This window comes from Zosterops lateralis (assembly GCF_965231275.1).
Source record: "Zosterops lateralis genome assembly, chromosome: 3".
Lineage (NCBI taxonomy): Eukaryota > Metazoa > Chordata > Aves > Passeriformes > Zosteropidae > Zosterops > Zosterops lateralis.
In genome coordinates this window covers 4,851,560-4,874,945 of record NC_139764.1, presented here as the reverse complement: position 1 = coordinate 4,874,945, position 23,386 = coordinate 4,851,560, and the positions used below count along the sequence as shown (strand labels likewise).

Genomic DNA, 23,386 nt, shown 5'->3' with positions numbered 1-23,386 from the left:
TTAAAATTTCATTTAATCTGATCACCAAAGTACATATTTTAGGTCCAGTCCAGAGGAAGGAATTGCAAGTATACAGTTACAGCTGAGTGGATGAGCCAGGGCATTTTTCACTCTTAAATTTAATTTCAGTATCTCAGGTCCATTAGTGTGGATTGCCAAATCTTCCTCCTTGTTTAACTGACAGCAGCAATCAATCACAACCTCCTGTTTTGTATACTGGGAACACAAATTCTCAGTTCCTGTCACTCAGCAGTCGCAGGTGGCTCTTCCCTACCCAAAACTCAAGGTCTGCCAATCTTCAAGCCTCACTGGAAGGTACCAGCAGACATCTCAGTGCAGGCACTTTCATGCTCATATTAAGTTATTTTGCCAATAAAATAATTTCACCAAGGAAAACACACTCCTGCCAGTAAAAGAACTGCTCTACTTCTACAGTTGTGTTTGCAACAGAACTCTTACTGGCCAAGTTTTTGTAACAAAACCTCTAAAAGTAAATCAGGCTCTCAAGAGCTGAATCTCCCCTTGGGTTTCTGAGGAGCTGTGCTTCCAGGTGAGTTATTGGCCTGAGAGCTAGAGAGCCCCAAGAGGAGAATTTTTACAAGCCCAGAGCTCTTGGTAAACATAACTGCACAGCTCCTTTTTTGTGCCCACAGGGAGGTATTAACTCCTTTTTGGAGGAGTGCTACATGAAGGATTGAGCACACTCACTTCCCTGTTTCTGAGGCTCAGCCACTGGTGGAGTCACGCATCCTATAATTCCCAGCAGCTGGAGAATAATGGCACCAGGAGAAGCAGTGTTATAGTCCCAGCTAAGTCCTGCAAACATGGCAGACTGACATTAAATGAATTCTTTCAGAGGGAATGACAGCATAAGCAACTACACATTCAGCCAAAATAACAGCGAGAGCAAAGCCTAAGTTGTCTCTATTAAAATCAAAATCAAGCAACAAAACCAACTTCATCAGCACTGTTTTTTATCGTAATCCTGTACTTTATACAGACAGATAAACCTAAAAAATGGCCTTCCTACACAGAATTGAGGATGATTTTATAAAATACAACTGGACAAATCCCACAGAGTTGTAGATATGCCCCTATATAACAAATTCCCGCAGGAGAGCCTTCTCCCCTGAGCTCATATGAACACAGCTATAAAGGTGCTTTGGGCAGACTCTGTTTCTATGTCATTATCTGCCATCTCCACTTCAAAAGAAATCACAGAGCCCGACACTGGATAACTTCTGGGACCATTAATTCCTCTCCTTCTGACTTCCTCACAATGCATAAACTACAGCCAACACCTCTGTGATTAAAGAACTTTACTCATGCAATCTCTGCTGCTTGTGAGCGCTGATTTTCCATGATGCCAAGTGCCCTTGTCTAGGTACAGCATGACCTCAACTCCCAGTTCTCATTTAGTTTAGATGGAAACTTTATTCTAATGTGAGGTTAAGTCTTGAATAATTACTGCTGGGTACTAGAACTTGTGTAGCTCAGATGTTTACAAGGCCTGGTTTACATATACTTGTGGGTAGCAGCCTTTACATTAAACCGAGAACACACAAAATTGTTTTTATTTCCAAGAGTTTGCTTTAATTGTCCAATATTTTATTAATCTGCTTACAGCCTGTCTGGTTTTGTTTATCTGGAAGAAGCAGTTTGCATGAGTAAGATAATTCAATTGAAAAAATACATTCCCTGTAGATGTCTCCAATCTGTAGAAAATTTTGATCACTGATGTTCTTCAAAAAGGCTATGCTGCACTATCTACACTGAAGCCATAATAGTCTTTCCTTGGGGGAAAAGGTTATTTGGTGCATGAAAAGTTCTGGATTTTAATCTGTTAAATATTTTGTTGCAGATCAGAACTCCTTGGGCCATTTTTGTTTGCACAAATCTTTCCCACCAAGTATTAGTCATGCTCTCTGAGTTCTGTTAAAATAGTTTTGATGACAATTCTTGTAGCTGGCACAAGGACTCAGAAACAAGATGAAGCTGATTTGTAAACATTTATTTTATCCAAAGTTTGTGGCTCAGCTGCTTATCTGAACTTCCATTATAAACTTTGGCTTGCTTGTAAATCTTAGCAAAGATCTTTTCATTAAACTACCAGCCATTAACATGAAAATTCAGTAAGGAAAAACAAGTGCTTTGAAATTAAATTAAAAAAAAAAAAAAAAGCTCTTATTCAACCTATTAGTACTTTAAGAACTTGATTTCTAGATACAATTAAAAGCAATTAAACTCCAAAGCTCCAGAACTGCACTGCAAGGAGAAAACACAGTGACAGAACAAAATTCAAGGATGCAATCAGAGCTGCGTTGTAAGTGCTGATGTTTTGTGTGCCTTTGGCTTTTGAAACACAGAGAGCCATTGCACTGAGAGGAATTAAACAGCTGGATACGAGAGGGGGACCAAGCAGCTGCATCTCCCACGCTCTGAAATGGCTCATCAAAAGCAGAAAGCTGCTCTCACTTCCAGAAGAAACTCCTGTTCCATCCACTCTCTCTGTAAATCAAATCTTCACATGTGGTTCTTCAGACCCCACCTGCTCCTCGACAACTTGCTCAGGTTGTGAGATTTCAGCACCAGGTAATTTATATTCTTGCCAGGCAGTGTAACCTTATGTATGACATGCTCTCCACACAGCCTCCTCCACTGCTGCTAATTCCTGCCCAATTACCATTTGGTTGCACATCCTTCCATGAACAGAGAATCTCTGTTTAATTACCATCACCCTCTGTCAGAGATCACCCAGGGATACAAAGGGGAACTTGCTCTATGGACCCTGGAAGAGAGAGAAGCATTTGCAAAAAGGATTCTCTCCATTGCCCTTAACTCTATGCCCAGGGCAGTGCTTATTTAGCCACTGTTTCACTCAAGATTTTTTTGAAATATCCTTTTGTAATTTGTTTCCAGGAACAGTCATACTCTTGTTTTAAATATCACAGCTCAACTGAAGTGGCTTGTTAAAATGACACTGTGACCTTCTGTCAAAAAGGAACATGGTCTTGGCTGACAAGGGAAGGTGGTGTTCCCACAAATGCTCCAGTCGAGCTGCTTAAAGAAGAAAGTTGCTCTACACTTGTGCAGAAACCCCTACCAAGGAAAGGAAGTTCAAGACAGGACCAAATAAGCTGAAGGTGGAGAAGAAAATGAATATAATAGCAACACATTCAGCACCTTCTCTCAGGCTGATGATTTCAAGAGCTTTCTGTTCTGTTGGGAACTGAGCTCTAGTCCACTTCACTCACTCAGTGTATTTCCCAAACTACATTTCAGCTCTGCCTCTTTTCAGCCTTTTTTTTTTCTTTTTTAAAGCAGCAAATCCAGCACCTTGGTGTTAATACCATTTCTCAGTCAAGAGGTAACAGGCAAGGCTCAATTAGGAAATTGCACTACCGGGACATTTTACATTCTTGATAAAGTGACACAAGCTTGACAGAAAGTTCATCTTCTCAGTGCCACAACATGAACCACTGCACCATTTACTTATCTCCAGCTGCTGCAGATCCTCTGAGCTGGGGGCTGGAACTAGAAGGGCACTAACTCCAATGTTTCTGTGTCAGGCAATGCCTTTAGGAAGCTGCCTTCCTGCAGGTCCTCCTCCCAAGACATCTGTATTTGCGGTCAAACAATTCAGAACAGAAAGCCAAGGAGTCATGCAAACCAAGAGCAGCAATTCAGTGCCAGCAGCTGTGTCTTCCTTCAATTATCAGACATGCACACAGCACAAAAGTCCTTATGCCTCCTGCATAGCTGTGGAAACCTTTGTTCTTCCAGCTTCATTTTCCTGGGTGTTGACAGTTAAGAACAATCTCTGTTTCTCCAAGAAAAAAAAAATAAGGGATGATTCAGAGATGCACAATTAGATTGAGATATTCCAGGTTAGGGAAAGCAAATGTGACAAGGCTGTCAGGATTTTCCTCCCAGATTTAAGAGAAACAGATGAGACGTTACATAAACTCCTCACTGATCACCAAGGTTAAGCTCTGCAGCAGATCATCAATTTAGGACAATTTACTATTCCAATATGAAAGATTTACTTAGAATTACAAGTACTCTCTTCCATAGTTTAAAGGTTGTTGGAGGGAAGAATGAATTAGAGCTTATTTTTTCTAAATAAGATTCATAAAACTGAAGAAATGTAAACTTGGAAAGGACTTGAAAGGTCATTAACAAAGTGTAATGGAGAAGAAATACTTGAGTAACACAAATACAAATGCCTTTGTAAATACTGCTCCTGCTTAGTGCTTGACTCTCATTTTACAATATCTACACTATTCCTACTTCACGGCATAAAAAGCAAACAAATATTGAGGGCAATGTCTGATTTAGTTACTACTGGAAAATTGCATTAGGCACAGATCCCAAAATAATAACTATTCTGCTCCTCAGCTTTTAAACAAAACATACACATTTGCAAACCGTCTCCATGCTGGGCCTGCCAGCCTGCAGCTCATTCTAGAGCACAGCAATAAGGGTACACTGATAGTACTGCAGATAACATATCTTAATCCTTCACTTTCAGTCAGCTCTTTCATCCCTGAAATAATGTCAATAAATAGCCAGGCAGCTACAGAAGCAAACACAGTTCGGGCTTTAAATACACTGAGAAAAACCATGAGAATATTTATGGAATTAGATTGTAACGCTCTGAAGGGAAAGATCAGACTGGCAGGAGGTCAGGGATTTGCTCCTATCCATCTTCCCACCTGTCTGGTGCTTTGGCTGTGACGTGCTGAGCGATGGTAATGGATGGTTAGTGGTCATTCCTGCTGATCTAGACAGCAGGATGATGGGAGGGTTTTCATTAACAGAAACATGGCAGACAGTTTTCTAGGATGAGACAAATTGGATTTCAGCTCTCAAACATGAAGTGCACTGTCAAACACAATTTCTTCTTCAAAGAAACATGTCCTAGATAAAGGAATAAAATTGTAAATAGATTATAAACCATATTTAAACTGATTACAGGTTAAGGCAGGATCCAGACCAAAGACATGCAGTGGTGCAGGCTGCATATCACTGAACTGAGCTCCTGGTTCAGGATGATTTTCAAGAAACAAGATCAACTACCAAGAACCTTTTTCAAAAGAAAAGTGAGAAATGCACTAAAAATGAAATGGCATTAAGTTCAAATGCTTTGCTGGGTTGAGTGTAGCCATGCCAGGTTCAGGCTGGACATCAAGAAATTTCCTCATGGAAAAGGCTGTTAAACATTGGTTTGGACTGCCAAGGGATGTGATGGAGTCACCATCCCTGGTCAAGGAACGACTCGATGTGGTGAAGGTTCTGCCAGATTGGACTCAATGACCTCAGAGCTCTTTTCCAACCTTAATGGTTCAGTGATTCTGAAATAATCCAACATCAGCTGAACTCCAGAACTGAAGGTGCTTCACAGAGCACTTCAAATCCCTTCTAAGGAGCAACTGCTTGGATTCCAGCTAGGAGTGAAGTAAATACCGATGCAGAAAGAGTAGAAAAATAAATACATCAGTGCACTAAAACTGCACCAGCATTACTAATTGCTGCTTATTGGACTTTTTCCTGGCTTAGCTGTTTCCCAGTAAAAACCAAGCAGTTGCTAAGATTGCACAAGGAGCTCTTTGCCCCTACATCTTGTCCAGGCTTTGCCAGATGCCATTTCGAGAAGACATCTCTGCTGCTTGCCAGGCCCTGAGGGTTCCCTGGTGATCTGTGCCTTTGCTTGCAGTGTGTCCTGGCACAGGATGAGAATCCCTGGCTGAGATAGTGCTTGCAGTGCTGTGGGGCTGCCACCAACTCACAACATCTCAATGTGATTTCAGAGCTCTGCCCCTCTCTTTGGGGGTCTCCATTTCCACATGTTTCACCTCCCCTGGCTGACTGTCACTTCAGTTTAATGTCCCCTGGCTGGTCTGTGGTGGCCTCTCCAAGACAATGTAATTGCAATCAGCTGCTGACACTTCATTCCTACCAGACAAGGCATGGGAGCACCACCCAGCTCTTCTCTTCAGGAGAAAAAATGACTTTAAACAGATGACAGGCACGTTAAAAAATAGACAAAACCATTTCTCACATTTCTAAAGAAATCTATTTTAGACAGCACAGTTCATGCTTTGTAACAGCACTCCTATCTGTAATATATCTATAAACAACTTGAAACTGATTTCAAGTTAGAAACAGAAAAGATTGTGCTCCACTCAGATGACCCACTGTGGGCCCATCCAACCACACCCATTCTGTGTTTTACTTATTACTTTGTTTTACTAGAAATCTGTCTCTGGTCTAGCAAAATATAGATGATTTCCACTGATGAGAAATGAGAAAACCAACAGAAATATTTGCAAAATATTTAAATTAATAACTACTGCTTCTAAAATATGGAATTTTAAACTAAATATGAATTGATACAGATTTTTTTTTTCCTCCAAGTCTCCCTTGTGATGCTGTTTGCTAAAAAGCTCATCAGAATTGGTTTTGTCTTGTTCCATTCTGACGCTTAAGAAATAAAATTTACATTTGTTAAAATGTAACTTGTAATGAAGCTCCCAATGCAGAAATACAAAGAAATCAGAACACACACATCAAATGATACTGAAAACCAAACTCGGCTGAATGAAGCAGCCCAGCTCTGCTCTGTGTGCCCAGACTAAACTGTGCCCTCCCAGCCCAGGGTTTGCAGAAGAATTTAAACCCAGACCAAGCTGCTGCCCACATCACTCAGAGTTTCAAGAAAGCTCTTCAAACACAATAAACCATCCTATTTCTTAGCCATGGTTTCAAACGTTAGTGCTTTTTTTTCCCCTGAGCCTGCACATTATTTTCTCTTACACACAGAGGACATGACCAGCCAGCCCAGTTTTCTGCAATGTGATGAGGATTTTCTGTGTTATATCCACTAATCATTATTGAGAGCAACTTGGTAAAAAGAGAGATGTTGGAAGAGCAGCGCCCACTCAAGTTGGCTTTTCAAGCTAAGATCTTATTATTTGAAGGAAAATTAAAAGGAAGCCAATCAGCTCCCTCTGGGTGATGGGAATTTTAAAGAACCCTGCTGCACATCTCAAGAATAAATAACTGAAACACAGCTTTTCTTTTCCTTTCCTTTGGTGATTTGCCTGTTGATTGCCTCTTCATTTCCTGGAGACATTTCTAAGCCTTCTACATCCCAAAAACCCAAACAAAATCAATCCACCCCCCACAAACTGCAATCATCCACTAAGGGGAGGGTGAAGAACTGGAGGCAGCACAGGAAGCCTTGTGTTTCTGCTGCCTCTGCTCACAGGCCCAGCCAGAAAAGCATTTCTTTATTTCACTGGAGGGTGGGCTCACTCCACCACCAAGGGAACTGGAAAACACGTGGTGTACTGATAAGTGCCCTATAAATAGACTTTTTTGGTTTTGCCCAAGTGTTCTGATTTGCAGCAATTGATGTAAATAAGCTCTGGGTTTTAAAGCCTGTGACAAACACTACTCTAAAACAGCTTGGTTGTGTAAACAGCTGTCTCCATGGTGCAAGGGAGGATGAAATCCACTCCTCAGCTCTCTCCCTGCAAAACTGGGCACACGGGTTCCAAGGAGGGGTTTTGCTGTGTGCCATCAGCTTTTTTATTTTGTGTCCATGCTGCTGAGACCACAGAGCCTGTATTAAAACCTGCAAGGTTAATTCTCGAGCATAATCCCATGTAGAAAAGCAGAGAAAAACAAGTATTTAACTTCTTTTTTATTTCTAGTTCCCTTATTTGCAGCAGGTAGAATAACTGTACCACATTCATCTGGCCAGATTGAGCTATGCATTCATGCAATTCAATTCTGTACTCCCAGGGGCAAGAGACAATGTGCACCCAAAGAAAAATATCCATCTGCATCTACATCACGGGTTCACTATTTTCATGCAAATAAAAACATTTCTCCTCATTTTTTCCCTCTGGTTTATAAGCATATTAGAATTCTAAGTATGTCTCTAATATTCAACTGCAATTGAAATAACTGTAGATCAAAGAGTAAAGGAAAATACTTTTTTTTTTCTCATACTCTAAATAATCTAGCAAATAGTTTTGAATTTATCATCAGGATAAACTGCATGACTAACAGGCACAATTCCTACTCAGGGGAAAGCCGCTGACAGCACTTCTACATTCTCATCACTCATCTTAATTCTGGGCTACTTAATATAGAATTCTCTTTAAACAACACTTTGTCTCTCAGTTCTCTTATCCTGGGATCACACCTTTCCTGGATGTGCTAAACAAATCCTTGGTCATTGCAGGGTTTCTTCCAACAAGGCTTCTGGAGTGTATGCCAAGTGCCTTGATGAATCAGGCTCTGCAGGCAGGGCAGGAACCCACTTCCTTTCAATTGGACGTGCAATCCCAGCTCAGGCAATTCCCTCTTGCATCAGGAAGGGAGTTCACAGTGGATAATGATTATCACAGAATCTTAAATAGGACTGAGCAAACCTGTATAGGAACACTAGGGCTGCTCACGTTAGTCCTCCCTGCTGTGGAGTGGCACAAGCTCTTCAGTTTGCTTAGAGACATTGAACTGATAATCTGAAGTTATTCCAAATGTTCAAGCAGCTCACAAATATGAAATTTCCTAAAGCCACAGGGAGGTACCCACAGTGCCAGAACAGGCACCTGGTCTGGGACCAGGAGAGGGAACCTCACATCCCCATCCCCATCCCCACTGAGCACATAAGGGTTTGTTTTGTTCCACACACAAAGACAGAGGACAAGAATTTGTGGCTCCTCCAGTACACCTTCTCCTCCCCTTGGAGCACTGCCAGCTGTGGGCCGCTTTTCCCATGATGCCAAGCTCAGCAGTGCTGTGACGAACACACTGAGACCGTCTGAGAATCACTGGGTTTTTGCCAGATGGCAGAAAGCTGACAGAGATTGTGTAACGTTTGTTTACAGCCTGATAAGTTTTACCTTGGCACTCATCATTTGCCCAAAGAAGTTTTCAGCTGACGTAGAAAACACAGTACCTATCCCTTTCAAACACTTGGACATTTAAATGCTCACAATCAAGCGGGTATCTGATTCCTAAAAACACCAGTAAAGGGTTCCTTTTAGTTACATAATTTGCAAGTGTCACATGCAAACATTTAAATTAGCAATATCAAGTGATTGTGATGTTTCAGAGAACATTTTAAATATAAACCAAAAGGAAAAGCTAAGCATCATCAAAATATGAGGAGACGTAAGCACAGCTTTCAAATCCTCATTTTTCATTATGTAAGCAACAGTTATATAATTCCACTTTTCCTCCCACAATTTGAAACTCTCCTGACTCCAGCAGGATTAAAAAAAAGAATAGCCTTGGAAAAAAAAAAAAAAAAAATCACTTCCCACAACTGAAATACTGCCACAAACTTGTAAGTGTCTTAAAAATGAGCTAGATCATATTCAGTGTTGCCTACAAGAACTTAAAGCAGCAATAATTCCTTTGAAACATGCAGAAGTGCTGCCACTTTTCAGAACAGGGACGAACATGGTGCAATGATTAACACATCAGTTATGAGAACTTGCAACCAAGGACATCAGAGAATTGTAGAATGGTTTGTGTTGGAAGAACCCTTAAAGGCCATACTGTTCCAAACCCCTTGGCATGAGCAGGGGACACCTTTTCACTAGACCAGGTTGCTCAGAGGTCCATCCAAACTGGCCTTCAATACACTTTCATCAGATTCAAACTCTGCAGCATCAGCAGCCTCAGCTCCCAAAGCACCCCAGAACCTTGGGCCACTCTGCACAGAAACTCTGAAGGATGATAGGAAAGCAACTCCAAAAGAACTTCTTTCAGCCAAAGCCAAGCAAACCCAAAGCCCTGCAGCATTCTGAAAATGTTCATGCACTGACCTGTAAAACACACACATGAGACCTAAACAAGCTCCTGTCCTTCCTCCTGCCTTTGTCCAACATCTTGCATGTTTACCCTGGTAGCAACAGTCCACGGCTGTAAAGAAACACTTGACCACTGGTCTAACCAAAAATACAAATATTTCTGCATAAGGTGACGTTCTCTCCTACAAAACCAGTGTGGTCTGAGGGGTGTGTAAACACAGAGGAGGAAGGGGAAAACTGCTGGGCTGCAGCTCGAGGCTTCTGGGCATGGAAGCAGAGCGTGGGCAGATCCCCGGAGCCAGCTTTGGGAGCAAGGGCAGAAAAGAATCTTTGTCCTTATCAAGGCACAACTCAGCAAAACTGGGCTAATTGGGATAGCTAAATCAGCTTTCCCTCTCAAACTGCCAAATAACCATTTGGAGGTTTAGTTGTTTGGGGTTTTTTTTACCAAAAATGTGCTGCAGAAAACCTTTCTGTGTTGGCTTTGATCTTTAACCCTCTGAATGGAGTCCGGCTCTCTTGCAACAGCCAAAGCAGAGTCCCCCTGCCCTGTGAGGGCTGGGATCTGCTCCCACAGCTCTATCAACTATCCCACACACATCAGCTCCTTCTATTTGTCTCAACATGAGGATAACCATTCACACAGATGCTTTAGTTTATCTGAATTCAGCTTCCTCCTTTTTTAAAGCACTTTAACAGCATGCAAATTACAAGCATTATTTCCAAGATTAATGTCTCCCCTTTATAGCATGACCTTACCTAGCACGGCGGTTCTCCTTCTGCCACTTCATTAGCGAACAGCATTTTGAAGCCATTTACACTAAACATTCCCAACTACAGCACACAATTTCTCATATAAATTATTTTAAATGTATTTCATTAATCTCAGAGGAAGGAGGTTAACTCCAAGCAGCAAAAAGAACAACAACAAAAAACTTTGTGTAATTTCAGTTATGGCATTATCAATATTGGATGTGTTTTAGAAAAGGGAAAATAAGCATGAGATGCATAGCAAGTCACCACCATCAGTATAGCTCCCCTGAACTACCAGAAACTTCCATCATAGTAACTTCTTATAAAAATGACTGAGTTGATAATGATTTTTCTGTGTTTCAACAACAGAAAGATCTCATTTCCTCTAAACTTTTTTTTTTTTTTTTAATCCAAATATTTTACCAGTTGCAGTAAACTGTGTTGAACATTAACCTAGCACCAAGACTGGACATAACTGTTATGAAGTCATGATGTATTAGATGCAAATTATACTGACACTTGTTTTAGGATTGCTCCTGGAAATAATATGGAAAAGATATGTTCTTATAACAGGTGTTCTGGTAATTAACCATTATTGGAAGTCCAGTATGTGGAAACCAGTCTCCCTCGATGGGAATGAGCCTCAGACGTGTGTGCACAACAGGATGGGAAAGTATCAGCTTCCATCTAGGCACGATTCTAAATCACACTTCTGAGTTGACTCTGATTTCCAAAAGACAACAAAGAAACTGGATACTGCAAAATATCACAGCCAGGAACTCCCTAAGAATCTTCCAGCCAAGGGGATTTCTGCTCCAAAGTAAGGCAATTGTGCTTTATCCGAATTCCTCCAGCTAAACAGTGTAACTCAGAAGGTCACAAACCTAAACCATATGGAATACATCTTTAAAAGGGCAAACCTGCATTTTGACAGATTGCTGCACTTTACAGATAAACACTCAGGGTTTTTTCTGTGTTGTTTGGCAGTTCAGGACTGTGGTACCAACTAAATCGAGAGCTACCTGAACCTTAGTGTAAGGTCAGCATGGAATTGTCCCTTTGTGCACCTGCTCTTTCTGGGACACACCACAATCCCAGAGCACTGATAGATTTCTGTATTCCTGTAAAATTCTTCACATTTCAGGCTGGTTAATAATTCAACCTACACTTGAGAGGTATGAAGTTAAGCTCATACTCAAGAGTGGCTAAGTTTGAGGAATGTTTAATTCAACTGCTTTCTTACCCAGCCCCTAAAATGGTTTCTGTTCACCAAGAATCACACATACGTACATTCACAAACAAGACTTCTCTGCAGGTCAGCCTTCTCACCAAGTCCTGACTTTTGCCATCTAAAGCCAAATTATGATGGGTATTGGACACTCCCATTGCTATTAACCACAAGAATGAAGATCCAGATGCAGAAAACTGCTCCTAATTCTGTCTCTGTGCAATGCTAGTGCAGATCAGCCACACTGAGGAGCAGCTGTGCAACTTCTCCTCCAGTTTGTAGCTGTGGAAATGCTTCTCTTTGGAAAGACTCAATCTACAATGCCCTCCACAGTGAGAAAAGCCTTCCTAAATTGTGTATGGCTGCACGTCAGTCTTAACACACATCAGTTTTCACCAGGAATTCACTGCACTTGGTTCTTGTGAATCACAAAGGGCTGGAAAAATGCATTAAGGTAACTTTTGGCCCTCAGAAAATGTTCTTGTAGCTCTGGCCTACAGAGAACCATTTTGCTTCCCTGTGCCATCCATTTTACAGGAACACCCCTGTGGATGCTCATTAACAGCCCAGGAGTGGCAGAGTGTCTGAACTACCCAGTGGCAACAGCTGATAATTTTGTTTATTTAACTAGGATTAGTTTGTGAGGTGACAGAACTGAGAAAGCCACAGACAGGCAACTCACATTCAATATAGCTGTAAGGTTTTTTCTTATCACAACACAAATACTGCCCAGGACTTATTTAAAAATGAAGTATTTCTAAGTCTTATTGGCAGCATAATCCTACTTATAATTAAACATGAAGGGAGCTTTGTTTGGTTTGTTTCAGAAATAAGCTACTGTATTAAAAATCTCAGACAGATATTTGGATGCACTTGCCCACTTTCGTGCACATCCACAGCAGATAAAGCAAAAGAAACAAGTCTCCTTTCTGCGTGATGCTTTGGAACGACACTACCATAGATTTAACATGAATATACCAATATCACTACCCTGGAAATCCAGAGTTTTCTGTTGCTTTGTAGTTCACATGAGCCCCTGGCTATTTTCATTTACTCCCATTCACTCCCTTACCTGTAGCTGAATTTTAGGTCCTGATATCATATTCCTAATAAAATGTTTCCCAGTAATACTGGCTGAGGTCTCTTTGCAGGACACCTGTGTGGCACAGCCAAGCCTTGGGACACACAGAGGCCAAAAAGCCTCACAAGCTCCATCAGCAGATCCCAAAATCCCCATTTATATGCAGATAATAACAAGCATATCAAACCTTTGCAACTAATTAAAACCTGACAGCTTTTCCAAAGGGCTGTTTACAAGCCAAGGGATGTAATGACAAATCACCAAGCTGGATTCCAATAAACCAAGAAAAATTGAATCATTTGCTCTAAACAGTTGCAGAAAGATGCATCTGCTGTGACATTTTCACTTAAGCCTGTTGATCCTACATTTGAAGCTTGAGGGTATTGCACTACCATCAGATCTCTCCATGCTACTGATCAAATATGGACTTTAATATTTATGAAATATTTCTAGATGGAGATTATGGCTTCAAAGGAAAGACTAGCATGGTTCAGTTATTAAGTACCTTTACATTTCCCAGTGAAAACTTTTGAAGTTCTTTCCAGACCAAGTGTTCATGACATACTTAATGGAGCATTCCTTATTTTTATGGACAGCAACATTTTATTTATTAGTTTTTGTATTAGCATTGCACTAGGGCTGTGCTTTTCCAAGATTTTGTCATCTTGGTGCAAGTCAAAAGGTAACATGTGCAGGTACAAGGCAAGAAACAGGTAATATTGGAAATTGATAAGCAGTATCGACATCTTAACATCATTAAAAGTGCCTCCAAAATAACATTGTCATCCCACCAATTTTTAAATTTTGTGCCAGCCACTGCAAAAATGCCATTTGTCAGACTCAGGTGAAGTTTATCTCGAGTGACACAGTGTGGGGGTTTGTGACAGCAGTGGCTGGACAGGCTGCCCCAGCTGCACCCTCAGCTCATTAACATCATTAATTGTGAAAGCAAGAATAAGAACCCCCTGTCCTGGATTACTTGGCAGCAACACTGGTCATACCAAAAGAGACAAAGAAAAAAAAAATAAAGTGTGCACGTACACAAGTTTATTCAAAAGCAGCAACAACAGCATCTAAAGCACAGCTATACCAATAATTTCTGGCGTTTTCAGGAAATCAAATATCACATATTTCATTGAGTAGTGCCTACCATCTCAAATTTAAATGTCAGGTTTTAAAATCACAGTTGTAAGATGCCTCTGTGCTTCTTAAAATATGGAATTTCTTATTACAGGCTTTGCACTGCAAACTTTGGCAAACAAAAAGAAGATATAGGCTTTATAAATATGACATGGAAAAGTATAAAACCAACCAGCTCGGAAAGCTAAGTGAAACAGTCAGCAAGAAGGGGAAAAAAAATAAATCCAATCTTTCTGGCAATAATTCATAGTGAAAGCCTTGGAAAAAAACCTGTGCTTTCTGCCACGCCCTGAATGTTAGTAAATAGTGATTTCAACAAGCTGTCCAGACAGAGCTGAGTTAACACAGTGAATAACATGCTGCTGAAAAGGTCCCAGTTCCCCAAGTAATAGAGGTTGTGAATAAAGTCACCAGCTTGGGCCAGTGGAGGGTGCAAGGAAATGCCCCCTGACTCACAGCTCCCACACTCCTGGCAGCATTTAAACAGCTTTCACTTCTGTGTGAGCACTGGCCAAATATCATACAAAGAAATTCATCTGAACTTTTCTTAATAAAATAAAACTCAACCTAGAAAAAGTGTTTATGGAACTTAATCATTATTATGAAAAGAAAAAAAAAAGCAGTTACGTAAAAGAACAAACATTTGGGGCAGATGTTTGTGGCTGTCGCTGTTATCCCCAAGGTGAGTGGGAGGAAGGTGAGCTGCATGCATATTCCATTTTTATTTCTTTTTGGCAGAAATAGAAAAATTGCTTGGGCATAATTTACCATTTTCTAATTTAGCATCAAGGTTGTTGAAGGGAAAGGAGCATGCATTTATACCAGCAGACGAAAATAACAACCACAGCAGTGTTTGAGATGGGCAGAGCAACAGAAGGTGGTGCTGCAAAGGGCAGGTGGTGTGCTGCTGTCCTGGGCCTTCCATGGCTGCCTTTTCCAGGGAATGCACAGAAAGGAAAAAACCCCATAAATCTGCCATTTCCCACAGGCAGCCTAATCAGGGTGCTACTAAACACAACATAGATGTCCCTACACAGATTGTCAGTCCTATTGATTGTCAGTCCGAGCCACGGAGTGCACAGCAGCAGGGGCAAACACTGCAGCACAGACAGCTCTGACAATTCAAATAGATTTGCACATCCTCATTTCCCCCCAGCAACACCTGATTTTCAGTTAAATAATTACTTAGACTTTCCTTGCTGGTTTTTCTTTTAGTTCCTGAGCCCACCTAGTTCAGAAAATGCTGCTTTTCCTCTACAGGTGTGTTAGAAGCCAGCAAACCTTCCACAGCAGCTTTTGGATTACAACTGAGATAGGTCCAAAATCATCTCACTCAAGCATTTCAAGAAAAGGCACCAAACATAGAGAGGCTGGTGCTGTTATTAAAATAGTATCTGGGGTCTTGGCAAATTTCTGACATTCAAACATCTGAATTATTTTCCTCTGTACAGCTTGCTTGTTCAAGTGAGAAAACTTAGGGCTGGTGAGCCACAAGATTTTTTAAAATTGGAGATTACTCTCTGAACACATCTTGGCATGAGAGTGATTCTATCATTCATAATTTCATCTCCTACAGGTTTCACAGTATATGTTATTTAAAGAAATTCATTTCCTGCTGAATGATTTATGAGGGAAAACAGGACGCTGAGGGAAAACAGACTGATCAAACGCATCAAAAGTTTTCAATATGAACATTTACCATGGGGTTATTTCCTTCTCCCTGTCAACTAATCCTGATATTTCTTCTCACTAGTAAAAATACACAGAGTTGCTTAAGATTTTTTCGTTTCCATAGAAACTGTTATTGGCAAAAGTAAATACAAGATGGTAAAAAATGTGACTTCCCTAGTCCTGTGAGCGTGTTTGCAGCTGCCAAATTTTCACCACCTGACCATTCATTTCTCAGCCTGACATTTTTAGCTCCAGCTCCCTTTGAAGAGCACGGACACTCTTTTGAGAGGTACTTCAATGCTTTCCAAAAGGCATGTGAATATTCATAGGTACTCCTAGGCTTCCTTGTATAACAGCACATTTTGTGTTATTTTATTTTGTAGACCTCATCACTGAACTGTACAAGGGAAAAGATGTCTCAGTCTGCACATAAAACCAAAGCTTGAGAGAATGTTACCAGGTAATACATGAATAAAGGGAAATAAAACACTGCTTCATCACAACTAACAGTTTTCTCCTGTTCCCAAAATTCCTCTCACTCCCTTTCCTACCTGATTCTAATACAAGATAAAAAAGCAAAGTTCTGATAATCACTTTATAATTCCCTCACTTCTTTATCAATTTTATTTTACTTTGAATGGAGGCACTTTTCCCTAACATACACAATTTAATGTGTCTTTTCTTGTTCCTTTAGAACACGACTGTAATTTTTCTTCTCATGTAGAGCTCTGCTGTAGTGCTCTGTGCTGCCTGAGACTTTGCCTTTCTACCAAGCAATCATCCTTTGCATGTATATTGCATTGAGATGGAAAACTCTGTTACCATTTCTGAAAATAGCAGCTGAAGACAGAAGGAGCCATCCCTGACAATGTGCAAAAAGAAGGCGATGCTGAAGCTTCTCGGGGTCATTTGAGTAGACTGTTTTTCATCTCCCAAGCATCAAGTGCTTTGGCACCCACTAAAAACTCCCTTCTGCATCATTAGAAATCCAAGTTCCTGCCCTCATGACAACAGCACTGCTCAGGGGCAGCCACAGATTCATTACAGTACCCAAAAATGTGTTCTCAGCTCATTGCTTGTGCTACATAAATGTGAGGACTGCAGGGTGAGAGCTGCACTTCTGTGCCTTCAAGGAAACTTTTGAGGCTAAACATTGAGGGAAGGAAAAAAGCAACCAGAGGAGCTGGATGAGGAGCCCATGAAGATGCAAAAACCATGCAAGAACTATCACAAAATATATGGGACTGGAGTCATGGAAAAATACTATGAAAACTGAGTATCAACCAAAAAAAGAGAAACAGTAAAACCTTTTGTGCTTCTTAGTCCTTTTTCAGAAATAAGGAATACTCATGGCACTGCACTGAATGCAGCATGAGAAGAGGCTGAATTTTGGAAACCAGGACTGCCTACAGCCCTCTAAAACCATTTCTTGCTGGAGGTCTTGTGTAGCAGCACACTTCACACATTCTGGTAGCTTAATGTGGGTGAAGGTAATGACACTGAAACTTAGCTTACCATAAAAATAAAAAGGAATTACTCTATTTCATGGAGAAGTCAAGACTTATTAAAAGAAAGACTTATTTCTATCAAAATGCAGTAGATGATCAGAAATACACCAAATGAGGTTTAAAGATTCCCATTAAGTTTGTGACAACCCATGGGTGAAATCTACTCTTAAAATACTGAAAATAGATTAAAAAATTTTGCATGAACTGACAGAAGTCCCCTAATATTAAAAAACATACAAAACCATGGGCAGAAGGAGAGGTAGTGGACTGATGTAGAGAAAATCACCTCAGTCTCTTGGTTTACAGTACAAGCAGGGAGTGCTCCCACCTGGAAGCAGAGCTGTGGAAAAGAGCCCCTAAAAAGGATATTTTGGTGAGTATCCTCCATTCCCTGTGCTCTCTCTCTCTTCAGCCAAAATCCTACGAGTGTTACTGGAAACCTCTGCACAATCCCAGCTGCTACTGCCTGACTTGGAGCCAAGCCTTCCAAAGCTGAACTTCAGCTCCTCTGTGGAAGTGACACACACAGGGCTCTGTAATGCTGCTCGCCTTCAGCCAACACTCCTCTGCTGAGCCCCACCCCAGGGATCAGAGCGCAACTGCCACCAATAGCCCCAAAACCAGCCTTTTATTCCACACCATTTGCAGGATGCCATCAAACAGCCAACCGAGGTGCTGTGTAGCTGCTGCCCACACACAAATCAATGACAAAAAGCAAGCTCATTCACACAGGTGGTGCATTTCACCACCCTGAGGGCCGGGATTTGCTCCTACCCTTCATTTAATGCTGCTGCTGTCAAATCTGTAACCTGCTCTAACAAAGCCAGCCTTTATGTAACCCAATAAATAAAAGTCACCAAGGCAATAGTGATGCATAAATTTTAGCTAAAAACCATTTTGTTAGAACATGAATGTCCTCTGTAAAGCGGGAAGCATTTTAAAATAATGTTCTAGACATTGTTAATACTTTATTGCTATTCATCATAGAACCATTAATCATGGTGAACTCATTTGGTATTAATGTGGATGTCATAAAGTACTTCTATTGCATTTCAATTATAACTCAGCATTTAAAATGCTGCCAACACTACATGGAGAGCTCTGAAAGCCAAATATGAATAGTCTGTTCAGAGATAACTCCAACTGCTTTCTGGCACAGAAAAAACAACCTTTTCCATTCCTAATTGTCCTCGGGGGGCTGAGGAGCCTTGTGTGGGCCCAGGGCAGCAAGGGAGAGAGATCATCCAGACCCAGGAATATTCCTCCCCCAAGATCAGAGTAGGAGAAACATTCTTTAGGTCTGTTTGACCACGGCTAAGCAGCAGCAAGGCCAAATTTTCCAGCCCCTGGGGAGATTTCATTTTTTCCCATTACTCCTGGGATTCCCTGAGGCACTCTCATGCTTCCAGAGCTAAGTGCTTGGGTTTTTCCTCTGATATGCTGTGTCTGCCCAAACAAAAACACCAGAGAGAACTTATGTGCACAACACATCAGGGCACACCCAAAGGGAGCTGATATCCCCACCTCTCTGATAGCAGTTTAAAAAAAAAACAAACTAAAATCCTCCTTCTTAGCCTCCAGAGGCACTGAAAGAGGAATATCACCAGCACAAAATACAACATGGACTCAAAACAAGTATCAACTCCCTGCCATCAGGGAAGCCAAGAACTTGTGTAAGTGTACCTTGACAAACCAGGATTTTTGCTCCTGCGCTGCCAGCAGAGCTTCCAGATGGAATTTACATACAGAATCCAAAAACGAGAGCTCAACAATCCCAACACTTCTCAACAGAAACAAAGAAAAAGCAAAATACTTCTTTTTAGCTGAGGGAACTTCGTTTCTTCTTTTCAATTCTTGCATGTAATTCCCTTGCTTTTTTATCTAGGTCATCAATGTAACAAGGAAGCACGCAGCAAGAATTCCTACCTTGGGAGCTCTGGCATGTTTTCCACATCTGGCATCTTTGACGAGGCTGATATCCAGCAGCTCAGTCTCCTAAAAAACAAATTGCAACACAAGTAATTATTACATTATTCAACAAGCCTTGTTGTGTTATCAGTGTCCCACTTCCCACATCTGTTTGTCCAAACCGAGATCAGCTTCTAGCAGAGCTCAGGTGCACCCAGGCAATTCCAACAGCAATCCTGTGCAGGTCTCCTAGGATATACAGATTGTATGGAAGCCATAAGAGTCAAGCTGATTTCCTGGATCACTCAATAGCAGCTGCTGTGCTTTTGGTTTAATCCTTTTAATAGAATTTTAGCATTTTGATGCTTGTCACAGTGTGACAAAAGGCAGTGTCACACAAACGCAAACCCCTGCCTCTGCAATAGAAAACCTGCTTTATTATTGCCAGGACACTTTGAAAAGTGCCCATAAACCCCAAGAAGTGTTATACCTATAATGATAACAAGGTTCAATAACTTTAGTGAGTGCTTCCCAGGAAAACACACACACTTTTTGACAGGCATTTCATAGCTTGTGTGCTACTCTTGAGTTACGGATTATACAACAAAGCTGGCACATCATGACAGCTTCTGTTGGGCAAATTCTTGCCTTCCTCTACACACAAGTAACATGAAGAATCCCCTTTCCCTGATCTCAGCATTTGGAAGGAGGATGGATGCTGGAGCAGTGTGATTCCCATTGCCAGCAGCAATCTGAAATACTTCAGCAGGAGTGTGACCACACTGCAGGGAAAGCCACACCACATCCAAGCATATCAGCCTTCCAGAGCAGTCACTGCAAATGTTGTGCAGGGAACTTGAAATCTTTGTGCTGGACAAAGACACTATTCTTTTTATTTTCAATTCTAAGGAGAAAAAAAACCCCAAAACATTGATGGACACATTATTTTGCCAAGAGTTACTTGGGATCCTGATTTATTTTTCATTTTAAGGAACCCACTCCTGCTCAGCTCTTGCAGACCTTTGTTTTCTAGTAAGACAAACCAACAAATTTTCATGTGACTGTACATTGACCATATTTCCCTCTGTCCTCCCTCGCAATCCCAATTCCCTTCTGTTTGAGTACTTGCTGAGCTCCATGAGCACTTTTCCCCCTCTTCATGGAGCCTGTTTAGAGGAAACTCACACTTTTCAAGTGCTCTCACTTGTCTGAAAGAGGAGAAGGGGATCGAAACCTACAGAGATTAGAAAGAAGCATTGCCAAGGTGATAATAAAAGGTGGAAATAACCCAAACTCCACCAATACTCAGGGCACAGGGGCACAAGCACTCTGCTGACAGTGCAGGTGTAACTTTAAATAAAAACAATTTACAAATAAGTGCACTGGAAAGCTTTGAGTCTTTTTAACTTTGAGTTAATCCATGTGGCCATTAAGATCCTGACAGGAATGAAAACAATGGACTATAGCAGAGCTACATATGAGTTTATCACACTCAGAGTAAGAACTCAGGTGGGAAGCAGGAGTTCTATTTATAACACCAAATAATACCCACACCTCAAAGTAGTCTCAAGCCCACCGTGAAATGTTCCACAGAAGCTCCAACCACATGCAGATGATGTCATAAAAATCAGACTTCCCCAACTGAAAGGACTAAAAAATACTAAAAATAAAGGCTTTAACAGCAAACACATGAGGGAAATGAAATATGCTGAAGAAAAATGGATCTTACACAGAGATGCTGAGCCACACAGAGTGAATTTCAAAAGCTTTTTTTTTGTCTGGTATTTTGGTTTTTTTAAAAAAAAAGGAACAACAAACAGAATTAGTAATTTAGTCACTTATAAAAGTGCAACTAGACGTCCCGTAACACAAACACAAAAACACCCTTTTAAGTGGAATAACACACATTAAAAAGAGAGACAAAATAAAGGAAAAGGCAATGAACAGCACTCCCAAAGACAACTCCCTGAACAACCCTGCCCAGGTCTACATCCTCCCAGATGGAGGAGGATCAGCAGGTACAGGTTTGGTTTGGAATTCTGACTACTGTTTTCAAGCTGCTTGCATGGCACCAAGGCATGTGCAGAAAAATGTGATCACCTGAGGACCCAAGAACTGGCAAGGGCAGTCTAAGAGTAAGGGAAAAGTGGAAGTTTGTGCAACTACTTGGCTCAGCCCAGCTGCCAGAGCTGTAGGAAAGGCTGATCCCTGAACATGCACCTTATGGCCTTCCTGCCCTGTCACCTCTCTGGCAGGGAACACAGGGTTTGTAATCCTATGCCCAGAATGCTTGATATCCCTATTTGACAGCATCAGTTAATATAAGTAGATGAGAGCAGGACCTGCATCCACGGAAGTGTTTCTGCAGACATCATTCAGTGGGGCTTGGATAAATAAAAATTCATAACGGGCCATTTCTTGGTACTTTAGTTCAAAAAAAATCCTCCTGGAATTCCCTCACCCCAGGCAGTTGCTTTCATCTTTTAAACAACCAATTAAGAGGGCAGAGATCTACTTCCTTGCAAGTCAGAGGAAATACATTTTCCTGTTTCCCTACTGCAAAACATGGGGGGGGATTTTTGTAAAGGGAAAACACACTTGAGCAGTGGCCAAAGAAATGCCCCATTTCCTGTGCAGCAAAACAGCCCAAGCCCTCTTCCACCTAAAGAAATGGAAGCTTTGTTAATGACTTCCTCCATCCAGGCTTGGAAAATGCACTCTGTGTTGCAGGGGGCATAGAAGTCATAGCACCTGAGAGGGAAAGAAAAGAACCCAAATCCTCTGCAAGTCCAACTCTTCCCTGTTTAGAGACCTCCAGTTATTGCTCCTGGGATTCAATCCTGCAATAGAGTAACATCTCTTAATGCAAATGGTAGATCTATCCAATCATTCATAATCCAAAATTCCAGAGCACTGAATTATTAATCCTACCATGTTTGTTTTCAATTAACAACCGAGACAGAGATGCATTCAGAGAGGGCTGCATTGTGCAATCTCACTTTTATGGGTGAGCACACACTCACAAAAGCAATGGATTGTGCAACCCTCAGTGTCTGTCTGAGCGCTAGTAATTAGGTCCATCTGAATTTAATATAATAACACCAATTTATGCCAGCTGAGGATCTGGCTCACTTCTATTTTAAACAGCCCAAAACGATGCCAACTGAGTCATGGTGCCTTGGGAACGTGCTTGTGACATAACCCCAGCTACAGAGCAGGAATTCCTCTTGGATACCACTGGAGAGAGCTCTCCTGGAGAGCCATCAGCAGCAAGGCGGGCTGAGAGAGGATCAACTACAGAACCTCCCAAAAGTGTGTCAAGGAGACCCAGCAAGAACAGGTGTGCATTGCAACATCTGCATAGGTTAGTCCAGAGAGCCAACTGCTTTATAGACATCCCTAACAAAAATAATTCCCCTCTTCTTGCAAGCACTCATGGCTGAGGAGTTGTGCATTGCTCTGACCTCAACTGTACAACCTCAGTTTTCACATCCCTTCTGGCTGGATGCTCCTTTTTCCCAATGTATGGCACAGCTCTCAGCCAGTGCCACTTAGGGAGAAGGTCTAACCAATTAAACTCTGTAAATTCATTTTCCACTTAGTTGGAAAACCTGTGGTTTCACAGTTTCAAATCTGAAGAAGAAATTGTGTGCCTGAAAGCTTATCTAGTTTTTCTAAATATTACCAGTTAGTCTACTGGAAAACACAAGACTGCTTTCAAAGTTTGCTTGATGCACTGCTAGCAAAACAAACTTTGGGAAACGAAGCCAGTTTTCTAAAAAACATCATTTAGTGCTACTGGATGGCGACATCTGGTCAAAGTTTTCAAAAGGGTAAAGCCAATTTGCTGAAACAAACTTCAAACAGAGAGTCAAACAACACTTTCTATTGGGAATAGCTAATCAAATGAAATGGTACTTTAATATTGAAAGTCTCTGTTTTATCATTCTCTGAACACAAAAGCACTGAGTATCTACAGAAGAAAAAACATATGCAGTTCTGTGCTATACTTATTTTTATTCAGCATTTTAAAAATGTTGTTTTAAATAAAACCACATGACTGCTGTCCTAATAACGTGTCAGAAAGAAAATATTAAGAAAAACACTTGAATCTGATGAGGAACAATTACAGAATCATTTAGGTTGGAAAAGACTTCTGAGATCACCGAGTCCAACCTTTGACCAAGTACCACCATAGCACCAAGTGCTGTATCCAGTCTTTCCTTAAGTACCTGCAGGGATGATGACTCCACCACCTCCCTGG

General features: G+C 41.2%; 1 protein-coding gene across 2 annotated transcripts in view; it reads right to left on the bottom strand.

The window, feature by feature from the left end:
- Window positions 1-23,386, bottom strand: part of PLCB1 (phospholipase C beta 1) — a 341,408-nt gene that overhangs the window by 227,399 nt on the left and 90,623 nt on the right. For both annotated transcript variants that reach the window (XM_083856221.1, XM_083856220.1), the window contains exon 3: window positions 19,141-19,209. In XM_083856221.1, coding sequence (XP_083712347.1) covers window positions 19,141-19,209 — 69 coding nt within the window. The remainder of the gene's footprint in view (window positions 1-19,140; window positions 19,210-23,386) is intronic.